This window comes from Salminus brasiliensis, chromosome 8 (genome assembly GCF_030463535.1).
Source record: "Salminus brasiliensis chromosome 8, fSalBra1.hap2, whole genome shotgun sequence".
NCBI lineage: Eukaryota > Metazoa > Chordata > Actinopteri > Characiformes > Bryconidae > Salminus > Salminus brasiliensis.
This window is the reverse complement of record NC_132885.1, coordinates 37,046,401-37,073,076: the sequence shown is the minus strand read 5'-3', so window position 1 is coordinate 37,073,076 and position 26,676 is coordinate 37,046,401. Positions and strand designations below refer to the sequence as shown.

Genomic DNA, 26,676 nt, shown 5'->3' with positions numbered 1-26,676 from the left:
TGATATTAAAAGAAGGAATTATGTGCCTTGATGTCAGAAAGATGTCAAAGATTCTTTTGCCACCATGCTTCAAAGGTAATATATAATATACTGAAAATTATAAAGGGGGAAGTTTTACTATGTCCTAATCAGTAAAAAAAATATTATACTTTACTGAAAAGGATTCAGGTTAAATACTTTAAATGATCATACTCTGGTATAGATATATGTAGATATATGTAGTGCATAGATATACATATACATATACAATAGCTTCTATACAAAGTGCAGGGCGTGAAGTAATAGCTTCTTATTTCACCTTGCTGCATCACTGGATGAACAGAACCGTGCAACAAAGCCATTTATACTCTTATTATTCACGGATTCATGAAGCACTTTCCCTTTCCTTTGCATTAACTGGCGCGGGTAGGTGTCTGACAGTTAAAAGCGGATTATCAGAGTATCTATTAGACAGCTTTGGAAGCCATTTGAATTCCTCGCACAGGTGCAGCAGGGAACAAATCACTTGTACAGTAGAGCAGCGAAGGAGAAGTGGGATGCTGTGTGTCAGAGCAGTGTTGGAAACCTTATCAGCGGCCAGTCAAGAGCCGAAGACGTTTGGGCTTTGGAGCTTTGTTCTTAAAGGAGCACTCCAGTGATTTTAAACCAGATCTCGATCTGCCTCATCTGTATAGCATCGTATAGTCAATTATCACAGAGATTCAGTTATATATGTTTTCCTGTACTTGAACTGAACTGAAAACCTACATCTGTGAAAATCACTTCCAACCAAAGCCAATGAGTTGCACAAATTTCAAGGAAACGTTGAACCTTTTATACAACTAGTCAATAAAAAAACCTTTGGCTATTTACAGGGATGGACTGACCAATGGGTGATATCAAGAAAGTGAGAAGCCACATTGAAATATTTGACCCATATGCCACACTGTCGCTTCTCACTTAGGATAAATGGCACATGTTGGCCAAATACTGGAATGCACATAATGAGACAGGTTGGTGGCCATTGGGCAGTCGTGCAATGTCGTGCAAAGTCTAGAATGACAGCTGGGAAAGGTAAACCATGAAAGGCTAGCTAAAAAGTGAGCGAGATAACCTACAAGGGGGGGGGGGGTGTGATGATGAGATAATTAGGCCTAGGTTCGTTATTCAGTAAATCCTTATGCAGAACTGTTTGGTTTAGCATATCTTAGAGTCCCACAGGGCTATATTTTAGGGCCAATAAAAATTATAATGTAGTTACAAAAGTGAAGAAGTGTGGGCCTACATTCAGGGTCTTGAGGGGTTAATGCTACACTACAATCAAAATCTCAGTATTATAAAAATGAAGCTGCAAAAACAAGAACAACAGATTTACATGTTTAGCCTAAATCAGTTTAGCCCCGCCCATTCAAAGATTATTCACGTGATATGGAGCATGCAGCCCAGACTGTGCATACTACATGCTAATACTATATTAGTCTATACTAATGTATAGACTATAATACAAGTTTGCAGGTCATTATAAATATGTATGTACTAACTCTCCGTATCACATTGCATCGTAGGATCATTTGAATGTGGTTTTGATAATATCCATCTGAACCGCTCAAAAACCTATCAGTTCAATGTATGCATTATGAATATTTGAGTAAATCTTGAGTATTACTATGCAATTGGGACACACACTGTTTTTCAGGCACAGTACAGGGCAACCAATCAGAACAGAGCTCATTCACATACAGTCTAGAAGCAAGTTGTAGGGTTGGAGGTTGGAAAATAGTCAAAGGGATACTACATGGGCTTAGAATTCTCACAAGCTGTGAAGCTAACCTTTCGTCAGAATGGAAATTGCACTGGTTAGATCATTTTTACTGCTTCAAATCTGCCACCAAGTCCCAGCATGTGCATGTTCACGCTGCATATAATCAAATTCTGTATAAAAAAAAATGCATGAGGTTTTCATTCTTGTTGGATGCACTATGTTTTTTTCCTGAGATTATTTAGAGCATAGTTTGGCTTGGTAAGCACTTATTATTGTTTGTTTTGTTCTTTATTTATATCAGAATAGCAATAAGACATACAGGATTGTGGCATATTCTTATAAATGAGAAAATGAGAGTTTTGGACACTAAATAAATAGAACCCTATACGTTTTTGGCTGTGTTAGATTACAATTATTACATGTCAGGTAAATGCAACAATGTCAGTGAAGCATCCCGCTAACGGGGAAATGTAGATTAAGCTGCAGAAATCAGGGTACTGCGAAAAGAGGCGGACACTGGTTGTGGTGTATTCAGATGTAAAATGAAGTTATTAAAAAGATGACAGCTGCTGGCTTTCCTAAGAAGTCTAGACTTATGACTTCATTCCAGGTTGAAGTGCAGTCTCAGATCACAGCAATGTGATCCTATCAGAAGACTTCAATGAGAGAAACAGATTCTACTGAGGCTTCAAATCGCATTTCTCTGTATGGAAACTGAATCTGGATGATGTGATGTGAGGGACTAGATATTATTGCTGCTTATTATAACTTTCATTATATAAACTTTGCGCCCTATACTAGCAGACTGATATTCTGGATTTTGTTTGGTTTTTGTAAATGGCTGTTTAACATGTATAAATTAATCGTTTGTCCTGTAAGGAGGTTGAAAAGCTGGTCATCCAAGCCAAGACATACCCTACATTGGTAAGTTCACTGGTTAACCAGCTCTTGAGCAGCAGTTTGGTCATGCTGGTCTACCAGCTTGGTCATACTGGTTGTTCAGCTAAATCATCAAACTCAAACAAAAACATACCCTATGCTGGTCAAGAGCTGGTCAACCTGCTTACTAGCTTGAGCTGGCCAGGCTGTTTATTTTTTTTAAACAGGTACTGGTGTTCCAGAGGTATGAACTTGACACCAGACTTCTTTAATAAGAACAGCATTGGCAAAGAATTAGCTGCGTTTCTGTTAAACTGACTTTTTCCTTTTGACTAATTTCTTGTCGTCAGACACATTTTGGTTTATCAGTTAAAAGCCGTATTAATGCAAAATAATTCTGTGTTGCATATTTTGTACCTTTGGCTTCCATTACACCCCCCAACGTGAGCAAAAAGAACATTTTGCTCATTTCTGAAAATATGGTAAAAGTTGGTAGACGGGCCAAATCGTTTGTGGTGCCTAAACATTTGCATGGTGTTTGTACTGTGAAATAGTACAAAGCAAATATAATACACAACTTAGTTTAAAATGTTGAAAAGAAAGATTATATTCAACAGATAAACAGATACTGTAACCAGGGGTGCACAGACCTCTGTATGCCCCTGTAAGGAAGGCTATTTTTGCATATCATGAAAATATAACATATAGGGTTGGGTGGTATAATGGTAATACCGTATACTGCAGGTATTTAAAAATGACTGTGTGTCCAGATGAGGACAGTGTTTCAAAATTATGATGTGGCTAATGCGTCAAATTTCGTTCTGAAAAGGGGGTGGGCCGGGCAAACCATAGTTGTGAGTTTAAGCCATGTGCTGAGTTCGAAGAAATGGGAGAGCAAGCAAGCCTGGATGAACCATTGTACTGAATGAGCCTAAAAATACTGCTAAGTGTTAAGTGCCATTCACTCGGCTTTGTCGTCTCAGTTATGAGGCTTTAGCCTCTAAACGTAAAACATGTGAAAAGGGGTCAGGGGTTCCCACTTTCAGTGTGCTCCTCTGTGATAAGCCCCTCCGCTGTTAATTTCCCTGACAGTTCTTCATTCTGCCGTGTTTTGTCTATTGTGTTCCAACCCTGCAACAGTAGCTTTGTCTGCTTTTCCAGCTGGCTCACTTCTTTTCCGCTCTCGATCATAACTGCAATAATCCATGATTCAAATGGTAATGTCATACTGGATTAGGCCCTGGGCAGAGGAACCCAGGCCGAGGCTCGTATTTCCTAATGCAGATGCAAACTACGATCCAACTGTTTAACTGTGGGAGGGGGGGGAAAGACAGTTAGCCGACCTAATTTAGCCTCTTAAAACTCATTTAGCACAAACGGCATTAATGAAGTTCAATTCCTGCATTGCGGATATGAACTGATGTGTTCTTTTCATTAAAATTAAGCAAAAAAAAAGAAAAAAAAAAGGAATTCTTAGCCTTCCCTACTTCCCTACCCACCACACACACACACACTCACACCACACCACACACACAGTCTCCAGCCATTATCACAAGCTGCACTGCAGTATCCCAACCCAAAAGTGCAGGAGTGTACAATAACAACTAGAGAGAGGATCTCAGAGCATTAAATATTTATATATTTAAAACAGTGCTGTCAAAATAAAAGCCTCTTAATGTCAGCTATACCTAAGGCACAGGCTAAAGGGAAATAAAGTCTTCCGCACCACCAAGCATGAATCCTTAAGATGTTTTAGATCCATTTCTCGATCTGTGAAGGAAATTGGGGGAGGAAAGAGGCTCGACTGTGCCCTCTTTTGGCAGGACGGTGTACCTACAGGCGCTGGCCACCCAGCTCAATTGTTAAGCAGCTGTAATCAGTATTGAGAGGTGTATGAAGTGTGCCCCCTAGTGATCTCCCATAAGCCTTGTAAGCCATGAAGAAGAAAGGAGACAGAGAATAGAAGTGGTGTCTCCACATAACAGACCTGAAAGGACAGAGTTCGGAACTACTTGGTGGATATGGTCACATGTATTACATGGACAAAAGTATTGGGACACTTGCTTATTCATTGTTTCTTCTCAAATTAAGGGTAATAAAAAATGCTGGAATAACTGTCTCTACTGCCTAGGGAAGATGGCTTTCTACAGGTTTTTGGAGGCTGTGATGCTGAGATGATTCGATTGCATTCAGTGACTAGCGTGTTAGCAAGGTCAGGATGTTGAATGATCACCACCATACCTCATTCCCAACTGATCCGAAAAGTATTGGATAGAGCACAGGTCAACTGCTCCACAGCTCAATTCGGAGGGCTTTGTACCCCTTTAGTCCATGCCTGGAATTAGGCATGGTGCCAATAAGCTAAGTAGCTGAATTCATTTGTTATAAGGGATGTCCACTAACATTTAGACATACAGTGTAGCTTGCCATGGGCCATAGTTCTGTCAGAAGTTACCTGGATTTAGGGGGACATTCTAAAGGCTTGAAGGGAAATTTGAAATCAGAATGGTCAGCATTTCTGCAGTGTTCATTCCACTGGATAAGATGTTTCCAGAGTGGTCTGAAACGTAAAAAGTCAATACCGAGGCCTTCCACACATATACAGCATTTTCTTTACTATCCAAAAGCACCAGTTAATCCCCAGATGTCTTCATGTGCAATGTTGAAGATGGTTTTCTTTTTGGTTCTACATTTCTGCCTCACAATGCCCTGCACGTACCTCTCCATCCTTTAAAATCACATTTTAAGCCAAACTTTTATCTTACAACTATCACATGGTTTCACTGGACAGCATATGCATAACCACTTCAGGTAACAGATCTCTGTGAGGCAGCTTTTAAATGGTTCCCTGCACCACCACTGTGACCAAATCTGACTCAGTGAGTTTCTCCAAAACCTTTTTTTTTTTTATGTACATCACATTTTTCTCAGGTATTACTGCTCATGAGCACTCACTACTGCCAAAGCAATGAACCCATAGATTCACCCATATGGCAGTAAAGATTCAGTACTCAGGCCAGTAATTTCCGAGAGATATTCTGGGGAATGTAGGTTGCTGGTTTAGTACAGTAAGCTATGTTTAAGGGACCATATCCTACATTTTCCCCCCTTGTATGTAATTTCCCCCTGATAGGGTTCACATGGTTGAATCCACCTAAAGCAATTTAACATTTTCCAGGTTCTGCCTTCATCTCTTAGAATTAGACAGGGCTGGATTTCCCCAAACGCATTTTGGCACAAAAATGATTTTTGAAAGGTCGAGAGAGCACTCTGATCTTAACACTAGGGGAAACATTGGGGAAACTGGACTCAGGCTGTTTTTGCTGCAGAACCTGTAATCTATAATGATGGTATGTGGAAATGAGCTCTTTTCTGATTGGCTGCACTGCATTGTGCGTCATTCAGCCTGCAGGCCCGGCTGAAACATCCCATTAATGTCATTCTGTGTAGACAGGAGTGAAGTACTGGAGCTTGTATGTAATATACTGGGGAGCGATGTTTTTGAAACTTTAACAATGTTCATAAACTACTTCTTCTAAAACTTATTCTTCTATTAAATAAAAAAAAGAGTTTTTTCATGACATTGACCCTTTTAACTGTTTGCACACTAAGCATTTTAGAAGGCCTATATAATTGGGAGCATGCTGTAAGTTTTTATTACATTAGCCTGCATCAGTAGCTCTACCGTAAAACTGAAAATGAAATATCGCACTCAATTAGCCCTGATCAAAGGAAAAAAAATAATTCCAAAAGGTCCACAAGGGTTTTTTTGCCAAACCAAAAACCATGCTATAAGCAGCCAGAGCCAGAGCCAGACCCAAAGAGCAGCTAGCTGAGTGCAAGCACAACCTCCAGTGCCCAAGAGACAAGAACGTTAACGTCATTACTTACCAGTCTTCTGACGTTCTGCCGCTCAGTGCATTTACACGGCTTCAGAAGCGCAGGCCTTCTCCAGCTCGGGCCACTTGAAAAGGCCATGAAATCAGATGCAGGCTTTCGGCCTCTTTTGAAGCGAAACCCCTCGTATTTGTTTTAATCTCGGCTCCCCATATCCCGCAGCCTTTGAACAATCACTCACTGCGGTAATAAGGAGGGACCCGGGTTGCACAGGAGACGGTGAGAGACTGACATGCACAGATCAAAGCTGTTTGACTGGGCAAGTCATACCAGGACTGCGACTTTTTATCACCCTGATCTAGTTCTCCAGCGTAATTGGAGAGGTTCATGAATAAACAGTGATTTTTTTTTTTTATAATTTAAAAATTTTTTTTTATTGGAGAGGTATCAGCGCTGGCAATCAGGGGTTGATTATGGTAATATGAAGCCTCTTCAGCATACAAAAGACAGGAATTAATCACTAGTGGCACAAAGCACGCAGCTATTTCTGGAACGGCGGGCCACAGTCTTACTGGCAGCAGTGGGAACAGAATAATACCGCAGACAGGCCCAAGATAGCATCTTTTTGGTGAGGGAGGGGAGGTGGGGCGCTAACGAGAAGCGGGCGGTTTCGGGTGGCTAATGAGTTGAGACGAGCTTTCCTCGCCGAACGTCTGGAAAGTGACTTTTAATTGGAGCGATTAGTCAACGTCTGGCCACGGCGGAATGAGATGAAAGCGCTGATCGGCAGATTTTGCGTCTGTGGCCATCTCTCTTTTCATCATTCTGGGAGTGATTGGGGAGGTGACGGAATGCGACGCATTATCCACACAGACCTTTTAAGCATCATTCAACAACTCTTCTAGGTTTTTCCTGGAATGGCCTTTTCAGTCCTTTTTGGCACAAATTCCTATTCCTCCACTACACAGGACCATCAGATACTGGTGCCTATTCCAGTCCGCCAAGAAATGTCTGAAGGTGTCTGAAGTTTGCTTCTTCAGATTTCAAACTAGGTGTTGGCTGATTATTGGAGCAAATACTCTAGTAATCTGACCAACAACTGATATCATATGGTGGTTGGTGTGGCGCAACAGATAACACCACTACCTGCCACTGAGCTACCACACGATGTGGGAGACTGGGGTTCGATTCCGAGTCGGGGTGACTATGCTGCGCTACACCAATAAGAGTCCTTGGGCAAGACTCCTAACACTACATTGGCCCTCCTGTGTAATACGAGTAACCTTGTAAGTCGCTCTGGATAAGAGCGCCAGCTAAATGCCATAAATGTAAATGCAAAATATCAGACTTGTAACTTGTTTTACTGCCCATAAAAACACATTTCAGACTTAAATATACAAGTGGCACATGTCTATGAAATCTTGAGTAATATCACATCTCCTGGACACAGTGAATAAATAAATTAATTATTTGTTCCAATACAAAACATTGAAGGTGGAGATCTCCTGAATCAGATGTGCCAGCAGGTTTTATGAAGAACTGGGGGAAATAACAGGAGCCTACATCTGCTCCATTTCAGGTAACAAGTTGTATGTATCGAAATAGTCATAATTGGTGCATTTTATACTCACCTGAAAGGGGGCGCTAAAATTTGCAAGCACTACAGCAGAATCAGGCAGTTTAAACATAAGGATATACTGTGGTTTTCTTCCTGTTAACTGTTGGATCCAAAACAATGCCACTGATTAAGTGACATGCAAGATATCATCATCAATATTGTAAACTTAGATAGCCAATGGCTCAAAAGTCTAATGCACTTTACCAAATCTCTTTCACAACATGGGACCTTTGGCTAGAATTCAAAGGAAACCTGAAAGTGTATGGTGATATAAACAGGCCAAATCTTGTACATTCCTATTATTATCTGTTCACTGATGTCAACTGCCAACAATTTGTCAACCCTTTTTAAGCTTTAACTTTAAACAAGTAATTTCTTTAGCTTAATTTCCATATACAGACTGGAATTACTCAAAACGTGAGAAAAAGGGAACACTGAGTGGCTCAGCGGACTAAGGCGTAGACACAATGATTCAATATGATACACTGCCATCAGCAGCCATCAGCAGCCGGGGCCTGCAAGAGCACAATTGGCAATGGTAAGCAGATGACCAGCATAGACGTCTAGTGAGCACAGGCACAGCTGATGCATCAGTGCTGGGTTATCTTCAGCCGCCTAGTGTTGGAAGCATCACAAGTGATTTGGGGGGAATTAGGGGGAAGCCTTAACGAGTGGGTTAAGCAACTGGCATTTCTAAATTCGGGACGAAAATTGGGGTTAAAAAAAAAAAAAGAAAAAAAAGAAATGGCACTGAAGAAGCCCTGAAGACGCCATAGCCGAAGGCTAAAGTTTGGAGTAAACGGGAAAATGAGCACACTCAAACTTCACGTTTTATTTATATAGGGTTTTTTTAATAACAATTTACAGAAGTTCAGCTGCAGAACAGCAGAATACATAATCTATTTTATTTCATCTCACCTCCCAGAGGACGTGGACAAACAAGTAAGTTAGGGTACAGAGGGACTACTCAGCTTGTCAACTGCCCCTCCACTTCGGTTCTTTTGGTGCTTTCCTGGAAACATTAGCGGTCAGCAGTTAGCTTCTTACTTCAGCCAGATGTATTTGTCTCCCATGTCTTCATTGTAACCCTCTGCATACTTCTTCCCTGGAAGCTAAAAGGACAAAAAGTAGTGACAGATGTCATCACCAGTAATGGAAAAACAACCACAGAGCCATTTTAAATCACTTTGCATTGCTGTTTATATTGTAACAATTTGAATTTGAATTTTTAAACAGCATCAGGAAATTTCTCTATCCAGCCCTCTGGTACAAGAACAGCTTTTAAATACCCTTGTCAACAATACTGACAGCAGACTACTTTGGACAGCACTGTGGATAAATCAACCAGCAGCAGAAAACTAACACAGTGGGGCTCCCATTCCTCTAGAGAGCCTCTACTGTAACAAGAATCCACAAGCTGTATGATCAAGAGCAAGGGAATAGAACTGCGCAAGAGCTAAAGTACTGACTATAAAATATGATATTTCGAGTCACTGGGTGGAAATCACTTGATGTGATAAATACTGGAGTTTATGTTTAGGCTTATTGTAACCTTGCTAAATGTTACTATAAAATAAATATACAAAATAGTAAAAAGTCAATTTTTATGAGCTCAGAGTAGGCTAAATAAACATACAGAACATTTTTTCAATAACTTTCCATTACCAAAAGCTACAATAAAAAACAGACAAACAAAAGACAACATGGCGCTAATTTGACTAACTGCTGATCTGGAGCAAAAATTGGCCGATTCTCTTTTTGGCAGTTTCTAAAGTTAGTACCCCAAGATGGCAGAGAACCAAAAATATTACTCAAACTTTGCTTCCGTCTGCTTTAGCATAAAAAAAAAGAACAACATTCATAAGAGTGAAGAGAGACAGGGGTGTGAAGGCTCAGCAGTCCCCTAATGAAAGCAGATGAACTCTTTTCCCACAGGTGTAAGTGGAACACTGGGCAGTTTACAATGGCTTTCATCTCTTCCTAAGCGCTACAAGAAAGGCAAGACGAATGGCCTCCCAGCTCTAGTTGTTCCAACTTAGATTAAGGCCAGTCTTACAGTAAGACACATTCTCGATGGGGAATGCCCACTGACGGGGAGATCTAGACAAAGACTGTGGAATTGGAGGCTAGGAAAAGCCGCTTCTAAATTGCTGGTGTCACTCAGTAAGAGTCTATTGGCGAGCTGCCTTCACAATCCAGGCTTTCTTCGTCTGTCCCATGCCACTCTGCTCAAGTGCTACTGAAGAAACAGCTGCACTGGGCAGGCCAGCAAAGAGAACAGGATATTTTAAAGACCAAAGGCAGAAAAACAGACATTATGTGGTGGGGTAGCAGATCCAGACATAATAATATTTCTTTACAGAACTTTCTACTATTCCTGCTAGTGGCCACAAAAATGACCAAATGTCCAAACCAGGATTTCATTTCCGTAACAAGTGTTGTGCTGAATGCTGCTAAACATCCAAATGTCCAGATCAGCTCGGACCGTACATGGGAAAACTACAATTCCTATGTTATCAAAAAAGTTTAACCACGGATTCATTATTTAAGTGAGGTCAAGCATGGAAGCCTTACATCTGATCTCCAGCTTAACGAATCCTTAAACTTCATACATACTGTATGTTTCCCCAGTTTGGACAGGGCTACCTAAACACCTCACTAAAGATGAAATATAATGAAATGAAAATGTATATAATAATGCTGGAAAGTTTGTGAACCCTTAAGAATTTTCTATATTTCTGCATAAATAAATATGACCTAAAAAAGTAGATAAGGAGAACCAAATCTAACCAAAACCAAATTTACTGAGGAAAATAATCAAATCTAATGTGTGTGAGGCAACTGCATCTGAAGTGATGCCCCTGAACAGCAATAACTACAGTTAAACGCTTCTGGTAACTGTTAATTAGTCCTGCACATCGTCTGGGAAAAATCTTAGTCCATTCCTCTGTACAAAACCGCTTCAGCTCTGTTATGTGGGCAGGTTTTCTCCCATGAACTGCTTGCTTCACGTCTGTCCACAACATTTCTACTGGACAAAGGTCAGGACTTTTACCAAAACATACACCGTTACTCTTCTCTAACCATAAAAATCCACAGAATGTATTTTGAACAACTTCCCATTTAAGAGATGCTGTAAAGCTGTAAAGTCCACAGAAGTATGAACTTTAGTGTTGAGAAATTCCAGTTGATAATTAGATATCTAAACACACAGTTCTGTGTATTAGTCTGAGACCACCCTTCACTTAATTAAGTTCCTGATAAAAACAAGTTCTTCATTTTTCAGGAGATACCAAAACAGTCCCCATTAGATAATTCAACAGTAATTCAACACTTCCATTTTCAGATGTGAAAACAGCAGCAACAACCAAATAAACTTGTAAAATTATCTAGTGGGATCATATTGCCAACTCTTTTCTTGGCCCATCCGACCTGCTGTCAGATAGGCCTAAATCCAGCAGAGGAAAACTACAGAAAAAGAATTATTGGAAAAAACTATGAACAGGTGGGGTAGTTGGCAGTACTAAATTGGGAGAAAAGAGGGAAAATGTCCATCATAATGGACGTAAGTGTCAAGCATCATGAACAATACTTGTGTAATCGATCGAAGCCCTATATAAGACACCAGGAAGTTAAATTATTTATCAATTTTAATTTTTTTACTATGACTCATTACTGCAATGAGTCTACATATTCATTCCCAAAAGCATTCTATAGATAGTTTAAACTTTTTTTTTTGCAAACTCAAATAGAAGTGTACCAAACTAACAGGAAATTCAAAATGTAACCAGAATACCACTCCTTCCTCAACAGACACTGTCCCAAAAGCATCGTGCTAAACCAATGCTTGGGAAAAAAAAACTTCACCTGTCAGCAAGACCGAGAGCACTAACAGAAGGCCAAACCCTATTTAAAAAAATTGGCGTCCACAGGCATCATCCCCCAAACCAAACAACCTGGAGCAGGTTGAGCGGGTGAGGGAAAAAAAAAAAAAAAAAAAAGAGATCCCTTCCACTCAGCGAGCAAAACTTGTAGAGACTTACCCCAAACAGACTCTACACTATTATTGCAGCAAAAGGTGGTTCTACAGACATAAGCATTGGGGAGTCAAATTTATTTAGATCTTTTAAGATCTGCTGACAAAGAATAAGATGCTGTCGAACAACCCGTATGGGTGTCAATCATCAAATTTTAGCAACAACAAATTTTTAGCATAACAATTGCACCATCTCCCCATTACTGACTAGCTCCCCTATGTGCCACAACAGATCTGACCATTTAAGGCATGGACTCCACGAGACCTCTGAGTGCTTCCTGTGGTATCTGATACCAAGACATGAGCTGCAGATCCTTACAATCCTATAAGCTGTGAGGTGGGGCCTCCATGCATCACACCAATGAGCCTTAGGTGCTCAGGAATCTGTTGCAGGTTCACTTTTGGCAGATACAGACAACTGAATCCAAAAAAAACCCTACAAGACCTTCCTGATGTTTTACAGATGCTCTGACCCAGTCATCCCATTTTTCCTGCTTTGACTTCAGGAACTGACTGTTAACTTGCAGCGTAATATGTAGATGCCAGCCATTGACAGATGCCACCGTATATGCTTTTCCCTTCAAATAATAAGGTCATCGCTGCTCAATGTATACAGTCAGTGGGGATGTTACTAGTTTAAGTCCAAAACCAATGTTCATTAACAGACTGGTACAGCGCTTCCGGGCTTCTTTGACACTGGTTATGCAACAGCTTTGTTAATCTCATTTAGATAACTCGGCAGAGCATTAAATTACAATTTTAAATGGAAAAAAACAACCTTTGGATTTTTTAACAAGAATTTACACTATGTTTCATTTGATGAATTACAGCAAATCAGGACTGGGTGCCTGGCTGGAGCACTAGAATAAAGATAAAGTCAACGCAAGCTCTTGTATTTCATATTGCCATTGCCCTTCGCACACACTGCAATAAACTACAGCCCTGAATAAAATGTCAGTAGGAAACATCCAGTAACGTAATTTACTTTCCTAGTCCAGCAAGGGAAAACCTATTCTCTAAGAGAATGTGCTTAAAAGGTCAAGTGTAAATATTTTCTGGCAGGAATAATGGCACCCAATCATTTACAAAATATTGAACAACTGCCATTTGTTAGTGACTCCTCTCCATCTTTTTTCCAGTAAAGGTGAGCTTTTGCAATAAAGAAAGAGGGCAAGTTATTTTGGATACACAATGTTGCTTAGTAACTAGAAGTAGCCCCAGTAAACAGTTTCAATATTAGCAATGAAATAATAATCACTGTCTGTTTACATCATTTGTCAGAAATGATTACAAAATAATATGATTAGGATATTTTCTTGACTATTTCTAGTCCATTATGGACCAGGTGCTCTAGGCATAGAGTCAACCCAGTGTTACCAATTACAAAACAACCACAACCTTTCCTCTGGCTTGACATTTAGTTAAATTAAAAATTCATATGAAACTTTCACGAACTGTGTACGTTGTTTTGGCCATATTTCCTAAGGTTTAATCTGTTGCAACAGACAAAACAAACAGCCAAAAATCCACAATAACACAATTAAAGCAACACTAAGGAAAATAGCATGGCTTGCCTCTGAGTTCCCAATACAGTCTATAGGCATAACTCACGTTTTAAGCCACCCATAAAGGACACATTTTTCTGGATTAGTTGAGAGATGCAGAGCGGTCACCGAAAGGGAAGAAAGTATGTGTACTAAGGCGGTAGAGTAATATTACATAGATATGACTCGGAATCTGCAACATTACGCAGTTCTCAACAGAGTTACCTGGCCCGTTTTTTAAATGTTATATGGTACAGTTAGCAGCATGTCTAACTATAAGTTGCAATGCCAGCAGCACTATTCTCCCTATTTCAGTCTGTGGAGCATCACAATTACTACTTAAAATTAAATTACATTCTGGTAGGAATGCACAATATTGGAATATTAAAAAAAAAAATCCAACATGTCATATTTTAAAAAATGCCCTCTGTGTATCCAAAATTGTAATCCAATATCTACCTTTGGTAGATCAGTCATAGAAAACTATAACACAAATTTGTATTTTTTGCATCAATCAGCTGAACCACAGGCTTTTAGCTATGCCGCACCCTTACACTGCCAAAAATAATCCCCTAAACATCCTAAATGTAGTCAATGTATCAAATATCTCTACTCAACAATACTACTTAACTTGCACACTTCACACTGACCCCAGATGCACTTGTCGGGCATCTAATCTGCATTATTTAGTTTAGAATAGGAGCTGTCAGGCTAATGCTGCTCCAAACACTGAACTCAGACTATCACCAATTTCAACTTGGTTAATACACACCAAATCATATACTTTTCTTCAAACATCTGTTCAAAAGCTATGTAAACAAGTTGAAAAAGAAACATGGTAAAATCAAAGGGATAGACCTTATTTACACAGTCATTCAATTCAATTGTAATATTAAAAAAGAAAATTTTTGATCCAACATTTCAATAATGCCCTCTATGTATCCAAAATTGGAGTAAAATCAATTAAATTCATAATATACATCTGCCTCTGGTAGATCAGTCATAGAAAATTATTGTACAAATGTGTTTTTTTTTTTTGCATCAAGCAGCAAAGATGTTGTATTTTAATTCAATGTGTCTTATGTGACTGATGCACATGCCCACATTGTGATTACTATGCTGAAATGATACATTGTGCAGCCCTACATTCTGGTGCTATGACCCAAATCGAGGTAATTAATGTGGATTTGTTTAACAACAACAAATAAACCATGTCCAGAAATGTTACTGTTTTCTAGGCAACTTGAAATCTGGTGCAAACTGTAGCATAGGCAAAAGGTCCAAACATTTCTTATATGTAATGGACATTCTACAAACTATAACCAGTCATTATTTATTTATTTATTTATTTAATGGTTCCATAATGGCGTGTAGTGTTTGGTCCCCGCCTATTGCTGCTTGAAGTGTAATTTACAGACTATAGCAATCAGTAGGTTGGATGAATAATGCCAATGACAGTTTGCATGTATGGTCTTTCTTTTTTTAAAGAGCTTCAGAATTTGTCATGTCAAATAAATTGACATTCATTTATAATATATTACACTGAAATGCAATAACTGCAATGTAAACATCTACTCAAACATGTAACAAAAATGTGTATGCCCAACTTGCAAAGAAACTGATCTGTAGTTTAACATCTCATGATATAATTTATCCTTCATGGTTCAAGTGTTTTCACAAATCCCTCTCCATTTTCCAGAACTCTTTTCTTTATTTTCTTCTCGCTGCAAATTAACTTCCAAGGATTTTCAAGGGCTCTGGAACCTGCTGTTTCTGCTCCAGTTGTTTCAACAGCCTTGAGCATGTAGCATATAGCCCATAAAGTACTGTCAAAGAGCTAATGTAGGTGACCCACCTCCCTCCCCTTTCTACCTCACACACACACCCCTCCACACACTCCAGCAACTAAAACTTTCTCACACACACACACACACACAACTGTGGATGTTCATAGTGTACATACAGATTTGAAGGCGTAGAAGCTTTTGTCATATTCGTGAGCGCCGATGGTGACCTCTGGGATGTATATGGGGACTGCAGTCATATTGGCCACCCTCTGTTTATCTTGCGCCCTAAGGGGAAAAAAGTAAAAAAGAAACAAATAATTTCCCTCAAAAAGAGCCTTAAATGTGTACCAAAAAGACATTTGCTGGATTTACTGCTGAAACTGAACACTATGTCCTGCTGAGAAATTGCTTCATTGTCTATATAAAATGAAGAGTGATCGATTTTATATCTTTGCTGCAGTCGTCTGGTTTTCCCATCTACACTTACTGTGGAAATGACTACACATGGTCGACTGAACCACAGACTGAACCACAGGCTTTTAGCTATGCCGCACCCTTACACAGCAAAAAATAATCCCCTAAACATCCTAAATGTAGTCAATGTATCAAATATCTCTACTCAACAATACTACTTAACTTACGCACTTCTCACTGACCCCAGATGCACTAGTTTAGCATCTAATCTGCATTATTTAGTTTAGAACGGGAGCTGTCAGGCTAATGCTGATCCAAACACTGAACTCCAATTTCAGCTTGGTTAATACACACCAAATTATATACTTTTCTTCAAACATCTGTTCAAAAGCTATGGAAACAAGTTTAAAAAGAAACATAGTAAAATCAAAGGGATACCCCTTATTTACACAGTCATTCAAAATGGCTATGCTGCTATGCTCTGTGTGTGTGTGTGTGTGTGTTTATGGACACAAATCTCCTTTTTTTCTTTTTCTTACTTTTTAAAGAAAGAGGAGATACAGAATTTATACATTAATTCATATCAGCCTCTTTTGTATACTGTGGTCATCCAAAGTGCTTTAGAAATTAGAAAAAACAAAGGAAAAAGTCTTTAAATATTATAATATAATATTTTTACCATATCTCCCAGCCCTAGCATCAAATTAAATCAGAAAACGTGTTGTTTTAGTAGTGATTATTAATTTTCTGTTGTAAATGCAGGATAGTGTTGTTAATATCTACAAAACAGTATATAATGCAATTGGTGTATTGTTACACCCCTAGGTTTTATGCTAGAATATAGCAATGCTGATTCTCATATCAGTAGCTTCTAGAATTTGGTGTGCAACCTTTCCCAGCCATATACTGAACTGACAATACAGTAATATCATTGTGAGAATTCATTCAATTATAACAAGAATTCAGTGTAAACTCACAGTACTCGCATGTGATGATAGCTAATATCATCCATGTCTAACCACGGGCTCTTCTCAAACTTCAGGCAATCAATATCTTCTAGAATCTGAGGAAAAAGATGAAGTGTCTTACATTAGGTTCAAATACTGTGAGAAATACAAAAATGTATGCAGAAGGTAAACTGTATGTGAATGTTATGTGAGAAACAGACTGGAAGGATTTTGACTGTTCATTCATTACATTCATTACCTTCTCAATGTTTTGGGCTTGTGTTGTATCATAAGCAAGCACTTCAGCCTCGCCACTGAAAACAAACAAAGCAGAGTTCAAGGTTAATGTCCAAGTAAATCAGGTGAGCTGCTGGTGAGACTGAACAAATCTATACAGTGTCTGGAGTGCACAGAAAAGTCTTGCATCAACACCTGTGGTGTTCTAACAGAGTTCTTCTACCAAAATATCATTCATTTTACTGACCCACAACCTACAACCGTGTCGGATCTACTGCCGCTGCTGCATCACGAACGGTAAAAATAAGACACCAGGTCAGTTTACCTGATAACGGGAAGGACTGTCTTCTTGTATGACGTCTCAATGCTTTTAAGGTAGGGGAGTGGCACGTTCTGGAGATATGGCTGGAGGAAAGAAAACCAAACAAACCACAATATTATAGTTCTGTCAACATCAGCTGAACTTCAGTATAACACCTGAAACACTAGACCAAAGGCCAAAGGCTCCAGGCCATGGACTGCAGAAAGAAATTGGACAATCTATAGATGGAATGGAAACACACTGTGTGGTGTTTCCTTTTGTCTGATCTTTTGATGAAAGGTGTATATTCACATATGTTTGACACACACACACACACACACACACACACACACACACACACACACACACACAACAAACATCTGGATACTAAACATGGTCCAATAAGTGTGTTAGATTCCACTTACACCTGCTCACTTTATGTGACTAGTATCTGGATTGTATCCTGATAAGATTTTTGGATACATGTAGTACATTAGGGGCAGTGGTGGCTCAGGCTATAAGGTTGTGGGTTCCATACCTGGGCTCAGCAAGCTGCCACTGCTCTGGCCTTGAGCAAGGCCCTTTACCCTCTCTGCTAGCAATGATCGCCCACTGCTCCGGGCACGTGTGTTTACTGTACTGTGTGTCTAGATCACTAGTGTGTGTGTGTATTCACTGCACAGATGGGTTAAAGGCCAAATTCCATAATGGAACACAAATGTCTTGTAAAATGCATCTCCGGTTAGCCAGAATGAAATCCGATTGCTGTGTGGGACAGAATATGCAAATACGCTCAATGTACAGCAATTATTACTGGTGTTTTAATTATCGAATCTTAAATGCATCTCAGACCACCTCCTGAAGTGGTTTGAGAGATCAAATCTGTATCTGGTTTTAAATGCGGATTGGTTGGCCTTATCCAAATCATTATCATAATCCCGATTCTCAAAGCATATGAAGTGAACAGCACACAAAAGAAAAACCCACTGGTTTTCACATATGATCCTGTGACCCAACACAGCTACTCTGGCCTTCGTATAGAAACTCCCAAGTCCCAGAAACTGTTTGCACCTGATACTAGCTAACTGAAAACATTTGAGAACAATCCAACAATTAAAAATGGATGGAACGCTTTCAATGGGAAGCATTTCCCTGACATTCAGTACAGAAATGTACACTTAACTTATTTTTGATCCTGGATCCAGGCACAATTTACTGTCCAGCTTTATTTTTTAATATGCCTTATATAGGACGCTAGTCTACACAGTGCTCATAATAATAATAATAATAATAATCAGGCTTCTCAAAGTAGACCAGCCCCTAAACCTCTCTGCTCCCAGGGCGCCACAGCAGAGGCTGCCCACTGCTCCGGGCATGTGTGCTCAATGCAGGCAAGACTTTACTTTGAAACAGTGTGAACAGTGAGCGGCCTGGTTTGGGTAGCGATGCTAGTCAGCTGTTCCTAATATTTTCTTAGAAAGTCAATATTCCCAATCCATTGTTTTGGGGACGATCGTCTTTCATGATGATTGGTGCCAGATGAATCTCTCCTGGCATATTTGGTAATGAATCACTGTGCAGGACTTCTGTGATGATGTGTGCATCGTCTTTTAAGACGAACTTCTGAAATCAACCCCATTTAAAACGCTACTGAACTCCAAGCTCTTGCTGAGAGTGTGTGCGAATTTCCATACAGACCTGCACTGTGTAGCTTAGTGTGGTTGGTGGTGTTTGTTAGCTCTGCTGTGTTTTGTTGCTCACTATACTGAGCTGAGTGATGCAACACCACTAAGTGAATACCACTCTCAAGAGTACATATCTTTCACCCTTTGATGAAAGTAAACTATCAGCGCCGGTATTTCCAAGAAGCTTGATAACTGCGGGCCCTGATCACCCTCCTGAACTGACCTACACGTGCCAAGAAAGGCTCCAACCTACACAATCAACCCACCAACACAACGTTTATGGGATGTCAGAAATCAGCTGAAGAACGATTACCAAGAATATTCATCATACTTACTTTCCCAGAAGCCTTGAGTTTCTTCTGGACCTCCTCAGCGGGAGAGTCCACGTAGATTACCAGGTGAGGGAGCAAAAATTCATAGATGCTAATTTTCTTGATCTCGTTGTAATGATTCACACCTGCAGGGCAGAAAGCCATAATTAATACTGTTCTTTGAATTAATGAGAACACTTGACTGGAGCATGTTTAGGTGTTGCTGGACTATTGTGCTAGCGTGTGCATTTTCTTTTATTTTACTGCTTTTGTACTGTCTAAACATAAATTATACATTTCTCTGTAATGCCAATAGAAATGGATTTAGTCCCTTTTAAATAGTACATATGTATTTCAATTAAGGCTGCCGCAATTACTTACTGTAGTCGATGCAGTCAACACAAAATCTGTATACGCCAATATTTTAAGCTGATGCATTGTTTTAATAAGTTTTTCATTACTTTGGTTTCCTAGATGTCTAAAACACATCAAATAATAAGCTACAGTTTTTAAAAATTGTTTTAAAAAAACAACTGGTTGCAAAGTAGGTCTTTGATAGTCTCCAAAACCCCAAGGCATTAAATGTATGATTAAGCATGAAATTAGCATGAAAGCACAAAAAGGTGGTTTGTACTCTTGGCAAAGTTTTGAATGCATATCACAGCAACACAAGCCCCTGAAGAGAGAACACAGGTGCTATTTTAGACAACAGACTACCAAAATGGACAGGCAAAAATCACTGTTTATTAATTTGTTTTTTCCATAGAAAATAAGAGTATCTTGTTGTCTATTCATGCTTAAGGCTGGTTCATACCTAGTGCAGATGTGGCACGGGGTGTGCCGTAGCACCAGGCCGTCCGCATTTCTCAATGTTCATACCCCACTGCACTGCTACTATTGTGCTGAAGTTCTTATTTAAACCTACAATTTTGCTCTTACTACATAAACCTTTATTTACAGTTGTCAAAATAGATTAGATTAATCAACAAAATAAACGACGGATTAATCGATAGAAATAGCCGTTAGGGGCAGTCCTAATAGAATAGAACCAGATCCTCTCTCTCTCTCTCTCTCTCTCTCTCTAAACAACATACACTCATATGCTAATTTTTAGGCACCCCAATGTGAAATTAATTAGTGTTGTATTTTTTTTTAATATTCCAAATATTCCAACAGCATCCAAATACAGCAGCACTGAAATATCCCAACACTGTTATATTGTTCTGAAAATACACAAAACAGGTTTAAAGAGGGAAAGTCAATTTCACTGTCTATTGTAAATGTTTTTGTAAATAAATACATTTATTAAACATTGGCATTTTTTATTAGATTTATATGGAGCACAGTTGTCCGTGCTTAAAACACCCTTCGAGTGGCTTATTGCTTGCATACAGCTCAGCTTAGTTGTCACCACTTACAACCCTAATATGAGACTAAATAGCAGCTGCTTGTCTCTCTCCATCACGTTTTAAATGACCAGGGATTTTGTCCCCCAAACTACTGGTGCCTCATTTAAAAATCCAATTAAGGAAATACTAAGATGAGTTCAGATATCCACACATTCATATCACCACACTCGCCGCAAATTCAGATCTTACATTGTGTAGAGGGAAAGAAAAATCAACAGGACTTACACTGCTTCCTGATGTAGCCTTGGCTGAACATGGCCTCGAGAAACACCACATCACTAAATGGAGACCGCTCAAGGATGACTCCCTGGCCTAAAAATAAAGAAAAGAAAATGTCATTTCTCGTCTCTCAAGGCATACACAACCACAATGTTTAAAGTTACGGAATATGGATCGTCAGGAATCTGCTCTCCAAAGTGGAGATTTTTATCAATAATGGTTAAAGTTAGAGTTTTAAGAGTCACCTAGCCACCATAAGACTATTTAACTTGTTAATAATAAGGTTGGTTTTGGCCAATTTTATTCTAAAGCTGGCTGCCGTTTAGAGTAATTAGCCTACTGCTGCACTAGTCATGCCAAAAATCACAATGCACACTAGTAAGGAAGTGAAAAGGGACTTATAGGCATGTTCACAATATTAGCTTAACTCCATAATGCAATGGTTCAACGAAAAATCTAATAGTACACAATTTTATTCTTAACCCCAATGTAGTCATTCATTCATTCAGTGTCCCAATTTTGCTTCTTTACTTTAGTGCTGCAGATACAAAGCTGAAAAACCTTTATTTATTTAGTTATACTGTATCTTAGGACCACATAGGCAAGACTGCAGCACCTTAATGAAGACCGGGGACACGACATGAGTGGGTTCAGAGAAGTGTGTTAGCATGCTCCAGAGTCTCCTATTCTACTGGCACTAGACAAGCTGTGTGTACATCTGCACATCTGTCACAGCAATGAGTGTAGCTTCAAGTAGCTGAATGCACTCATGAGGAGGGGTGTCCACAAACATTTGGGCAGGTAGTGCATGTAGTCCTAAACTGTACTGCTGATTAAATTTGGCTGAAGTACAAAGAATGGTTTCTTGCTCCGCATGAATAGCACTACACTGGTCATGAACGTAGGTTCTTTTGTACCCAAACAGTGCATTATTTGTCTAACAAAGAGCCACTTGGGACTTAGTATGTGCATATTTTACACCACTGGATCATATAGTGCAGTATTTGGGTGTAGAAAGCATAGGCATTCATAGCTATGTGAACCACATGGGTCTTTCACGTGACGTTACTAAGTTGAATGTGCGCATGCAGGCTGTTTTAAGGCACAGGTATTCACATTAAAGGCTCTCTTATCCATGCAAATTAAAACCATGAAGTTGTAAAGATGCTGTACCTGTGGAGAGAAGGTGCTCGACAGCATCCGAGTACTGCAGAAGCCTCATGAGATACATCCAAGACTGCAGGCGGTACGAGTTCCCGTCCTTTGCTTTGGGATCCAAGTAGAACTTCTCTAGACTGCAGTTGCCATTGTAGGCTGAGTCCAGAGGAACCTTCTCATTGGTCATTTTGTCAAGGTAGTGCACATCAGGCTCAGGCATGTACAGCATCCCTATATATGTGAAGTAAGAGGGGAAAAAAACATCCAAATACTTGAAGACACTGTATCCATTTCAGATGCTAACTGCACAGTCCAAGCATCGCAGAGATGAAGTGAGCAAAGGTGGCACAAGCATCTTCTGTAGCCCAAGTCCAATGTGTTACTGCTGGATTCAGAGAGGCCACTTTTATACAGTATTTTGACAACTATATCGTCACTGTTTGATATCTCCTAAAATAACCTTAGCTTTCAATCAAAGTCAATGAAAAATACAATAACACACTAAATATTTATCCTTTCATCATTTTCAACTGTCTGCCAAAACTGAATACCGATACCAACTCAGATGCAATATATGGTTATAAATCCTAATATTTCTAGTGTTCCACTTTTTATAGGTTGTACATTTTTATATCTTATTCCAAATAAGATCTAATAAGCTTGAAAGAACAACATTTACTGGTTGATAAACTGCACATTTCTACTAAATGGCTGTTTAATGGTCAAAACTATTTATGACAAGCTTTTACCTTTTGTTTAAACATTTGCAAACAAAAATGCTCTATTTAAAAAAAAGACATGTCAGTAAACTTCATGGTATTGCCGACATCGATACTGTGTGCAAGTGCCAGTAATAAAGGTAAAGATGCACATATTTGTCACTGTTCAGTGTACACTGTACAGCAAAATGTGTCCTCCGCATTTAACCCATCTGTGGTAGTAAACACACACACACACACACACACACACACACACACACACACACACACACACACGATATCGATACGGTATCTGTTTCAGTCAAACACTACTTTGAAATAGTGGAAGCATTCTTCTCAGATTTGCAGATTTTTTGTTACAAAGCTAGTCCGGTCACAATAACTGGTTTTTGGATGCTAAATTGTCTAAATAATTGCCGTAAGCAATTTTATGCCACTGACATAATGATATTATAAAGCATAATAATATAATTACACCCTTTAAAAAACACCCTTTCAATGTACTTTTGATCATCAAGAATATACAGACATTGGACATGTAATATGTACGGTAATAATATATTGTTATATAATGTTTAAATATGGTAGATAAATAAGTAAAACATAAAACCACCAAGTCTACATACTGGCTGGTTCATGTTAATGGGCTCTGATTTGTATGCGATTAGAGTTGCTAAATTTTTAACTCTGCTTCCCCTAAGAGGTTTGTTAGTTTTACACAATTTACAGTAGCTTTGGCTGAGTTTGAGCCAGATATGGGATTTGAGAGAAAAGAAAAAGGAAGAGCAGCGTTTTACAATAGGGGGAACATACTGAGGATACTGGGTTTCCATACCTAGCTCATCAGCCAACTTCTGTGCAAGTGCTCCTTTTCCTGATGCCAGGTTTCCATCCACAGAGAAAATCTTGCTGTTCTTGTTGAACCTGGGAGTCGTTTTCTCACCCAGCAAAAAAGCCCACCATCCATATCGCAGACTTCTGACAGTCGATGTGTGGATTCCAGCCTGTAAATGAAATGATATAAGCTAATATTGGGCAATTCTTTTAATTCATTTACATTCACTTATCCAGAGCAATCACACCAGTATTTAATAATGTCAAAATATACCATAGGTCTTTTTTTTTTTTTTGGCCAATGCAACAGCCCTACTGTTGGCATTTTTCCATGTGCATATCCTTATATAAGGCTCTCTCTCTAAACTAACTGATTTGCAGCTAACCAAGCAGTTGGTTTCTGTTAGGTGGTTTGATTTGTGCTATTCCGTTTAGTAAAATGCCCTTTATTTGTGATTCCTAAACATTGTCAGGACAATATGGAGCACAGTTGTTGACAACGAATGTGACTAAACCAATCACAGCAGTTAATCCATTCATGTTACTTTCCATACCTACTACTGTCTCTTCCTTATGCCACCAAAACAATCCAGAAGACCTAACCAGCATTAACTTTTCTGCAGTGTGTGCTACAGTAGCTTCTTTGTGGGATTAGACCAGACGATTACACCTGGTTATCCTTCCTTGGAGCACATTTGGTAGCTAGGTACTGACCACTGCATACTGGGAACACCCCACGATACCTGCTTAATGGTTTTGGACATGTTCTGACCATCTAGTCGTCTAGCCACCACTACTGGCCTCTTGTCAATGTAGATGATGATGATTATTTGATGCCTAATATGTAGATCCCACCACATTGGCTCCATTGAAGATAATCAATGTTGTTCACTTCACCTGTCAGTGGTTTTAATGCTATGCCTGCCATATTACAGGTGTACTGTAACATAAACATTAGAGCAGTGATCTGTAAGTGTTGGGGTACAGGTACTGACCACTGCATACTGGGAACACCCCACAATACCTGCTTAATGGTTTTGGACATGTTCTGACCATCTAGTCGTCTAGCCACCACTACTGGCCTCTTGTCAATGTAGATGATGATTATTTGATGCCTAATATGTAGATCCCACCACATTGGCATTGGTTCCATAGAAACATTGAAGATAATCAATGTTGTTCACTTCACCTGTCAGTGGTTTTAATGCTATGCCTGTCATATTACAGGTGTACTGTAACATAAACATTAGAGCAGTGATCTGTAAGTGTTGGGGTACAGGTACGGACCACTGCATACTGGGAACACCCCACAACACATGCTTAATGGTTTTGGACATGTTCTGACCATCTAGTCGTCTAGCCACCACTACTTGCCTCTTGTCAATGTAGATGATGATGATGATTATTTGATGCCTAATATGTAGATCCCACCACATTGGCTCCATTGAAATGGAGCCATATTACAGGTGTACTGTAACATAAACATCAGAGCAGTGATCTGTAAGTGTTGGGGTACAGTCACACAGGTCCCAATCAGTCAGTGACCCTGCTAAACACCAATAATGAGCGTCATTTACAGATCAATGCATCTATTTGATATATTTATATCTCAACCTGCACTATTTTGTTGACAGAGTCACTCCACTCTATTAGTGCCGAGAGCGCAGTATCAGTCCGCCGGCTGCACGGCGCTACTCACAGAGGAAAACCGCCTTCAATGTCAAACTCAGCACGACAGAAACGAGCCTTATTTTATTCACTGCGCTTCTCTAACGTGTGACGAAGTGCCCGAGCTTCCTCACGATCTGTGAAATGTGTGTTTTCGTCCATTAAAGCTGACCAGCTGCGGCGGGTCGTGTGTATGTGTGTGTTTGTGCCCTTCAGAATAGTTCCGGACTCCGGATAAAGGTCTCTGCCTTCTCTCTCACCGTTCCCACGGCCGCCTTGAACGCCGACGAACCCGCGGGCACGACCAGACGCATAACCCGTAGCGCCATCTCCCCCAAAAAACAAATCAAACCCTGAAGAAATGAAATATTATTGTTCTCTAATGTCTCCTTCGGCCACACAGGCGACTGTCCTCCTGAAGGACCGTCTCACCGTCGCGTGCGTTTCGCGTCATTCGTGAGCGCGTGCTCACTTTTCAGCCTGTACGATAATAATTTTTTTTTTTTTTTAAATAAATAAACGAAACGAAACTAAATCTCATAATGCAAAATGAATTTGTCAATTAAAATTAATTAAATAATGTAAAATGCGTCTTACATTTTTTTGTCTGCGTACTGGGTCACGTCCCAAATGGCTGCATACTCACTTTGTAGTGCACTACGCAAGTCATGATATGACGCCTTCTGCGCACTAAATTGTAATCGTACGTCGTGTAGAATTCGGTTAAGTGTTACCTACATATATAATGCACGATTTAAGAATATAAGCGGTGTTTGTTCAAAGCTTAGGTGGTGCATTACATAGGGAGGGAGGTGGCATTGAAGATGCGGCCTGCGTGCCTCGAGTCGCCTGACCTGTAGCAGATGGCGTAAAGCCTTTAGCTAGCTACCTCTATTGCAAAAAGCGGATTGCCAACGCGAAAATGAAGCAAATAATGAATCAAATAAATAATAAATAATTGCTTTAATTAATTAATTAAAAATAAGTAAATAAAACAACGACATGACCAACAATAATACACAGCCCTTACTGAAAAAAATAGGAAATTGCTCTGCTGTGCCACTAGGTGGCGTTTCTTAACCTTCAGTAAAAAAAACAATCAAATAAAAAAGTTCTATTATTTATCAATACTCTGTTATAACTGATTGTTTGATTGACATTGGGTCTTACTACTGTGCTCCAATGCATATTTATATTGACCTCTGAGGCTCAGTTGTTCTAAGGAAATTAGAGAGCTAGCTAAACTGAGACCATTTGTTTTAGAAGGGCAGCATACTTGCCATAGACAGCTATTGACATGCAGAATAACCATTATTTTCAGCTATAAATACA

The 26,676-nt window shown here is 39.5% G+C and overlaps 1 protein-coding gene across 1 annotated transcript; it reads right to left on the bottom strand.

Annotated features, from left to right (window-relative positions):
• Window positions 1–8,904: 8,904 nt before the first annotated feature.
• ndufa10 (NADH:ubiquinone oxidoreductase subunit A10) lies at window positions 8,905–25,794 on the bottom strand. The gene is made up of 10 exons (XM_072686509.1): window positions 25,605–25,794; window positions 23,678–23,846; window positions 22,139–22,354; window positions 20,972–21,058; window positions 19,362–19,483; window positions 17,366–17,445; window positions 17,063–17,117; window positions 16,834–16,919; window positions 15,619–15,727; window positions 8,905–9,187 (listed from the first exon to the last, which is right to left on the bottom strand). The coding sequence occupies exons 1-10, from the start codon at window positions 25,671–25,673 to the stop codon at window positions 9,119–9,121; spliced, it is 1,062 nt and encodes a 353-aa protein (XP_072542610.1). The 5' UTR covers window positions 25,674–25,794; the 3' UTR covers window positions 8,905–9,118.
• Window positions 25,795–26,676: the final 882 nt, after the last annotated feature.

What these genes read in the sequence shown, in the direction of transcription:
- ndufa10 (XM_072686509.1), bottom strand. Translation starts at nt 25,673, where the DNA reads ATGGCGCTACGGGTTATGCGTCTGGTCGTGCCCGCGGGTTCGTCGGCG. An exon ending in AAGCCCAAAACATTGAGAAG is followed by an intron (nt 16,920 to 17,062) that starts GTAATGAATGTA and finishes CTTTTTCCTCAG; the next exon opens with ATTCTAGAAGATATTGATTG. An exon ending in GCTTCTACGCCTTCAAATCT is followed by an intron (nt 9,188 to 15,618) that starts GTATGTACACTA and finishes TTGTCCTTTTAG; the next exon opens with CTTCCAGGGAAGAAGTATGC.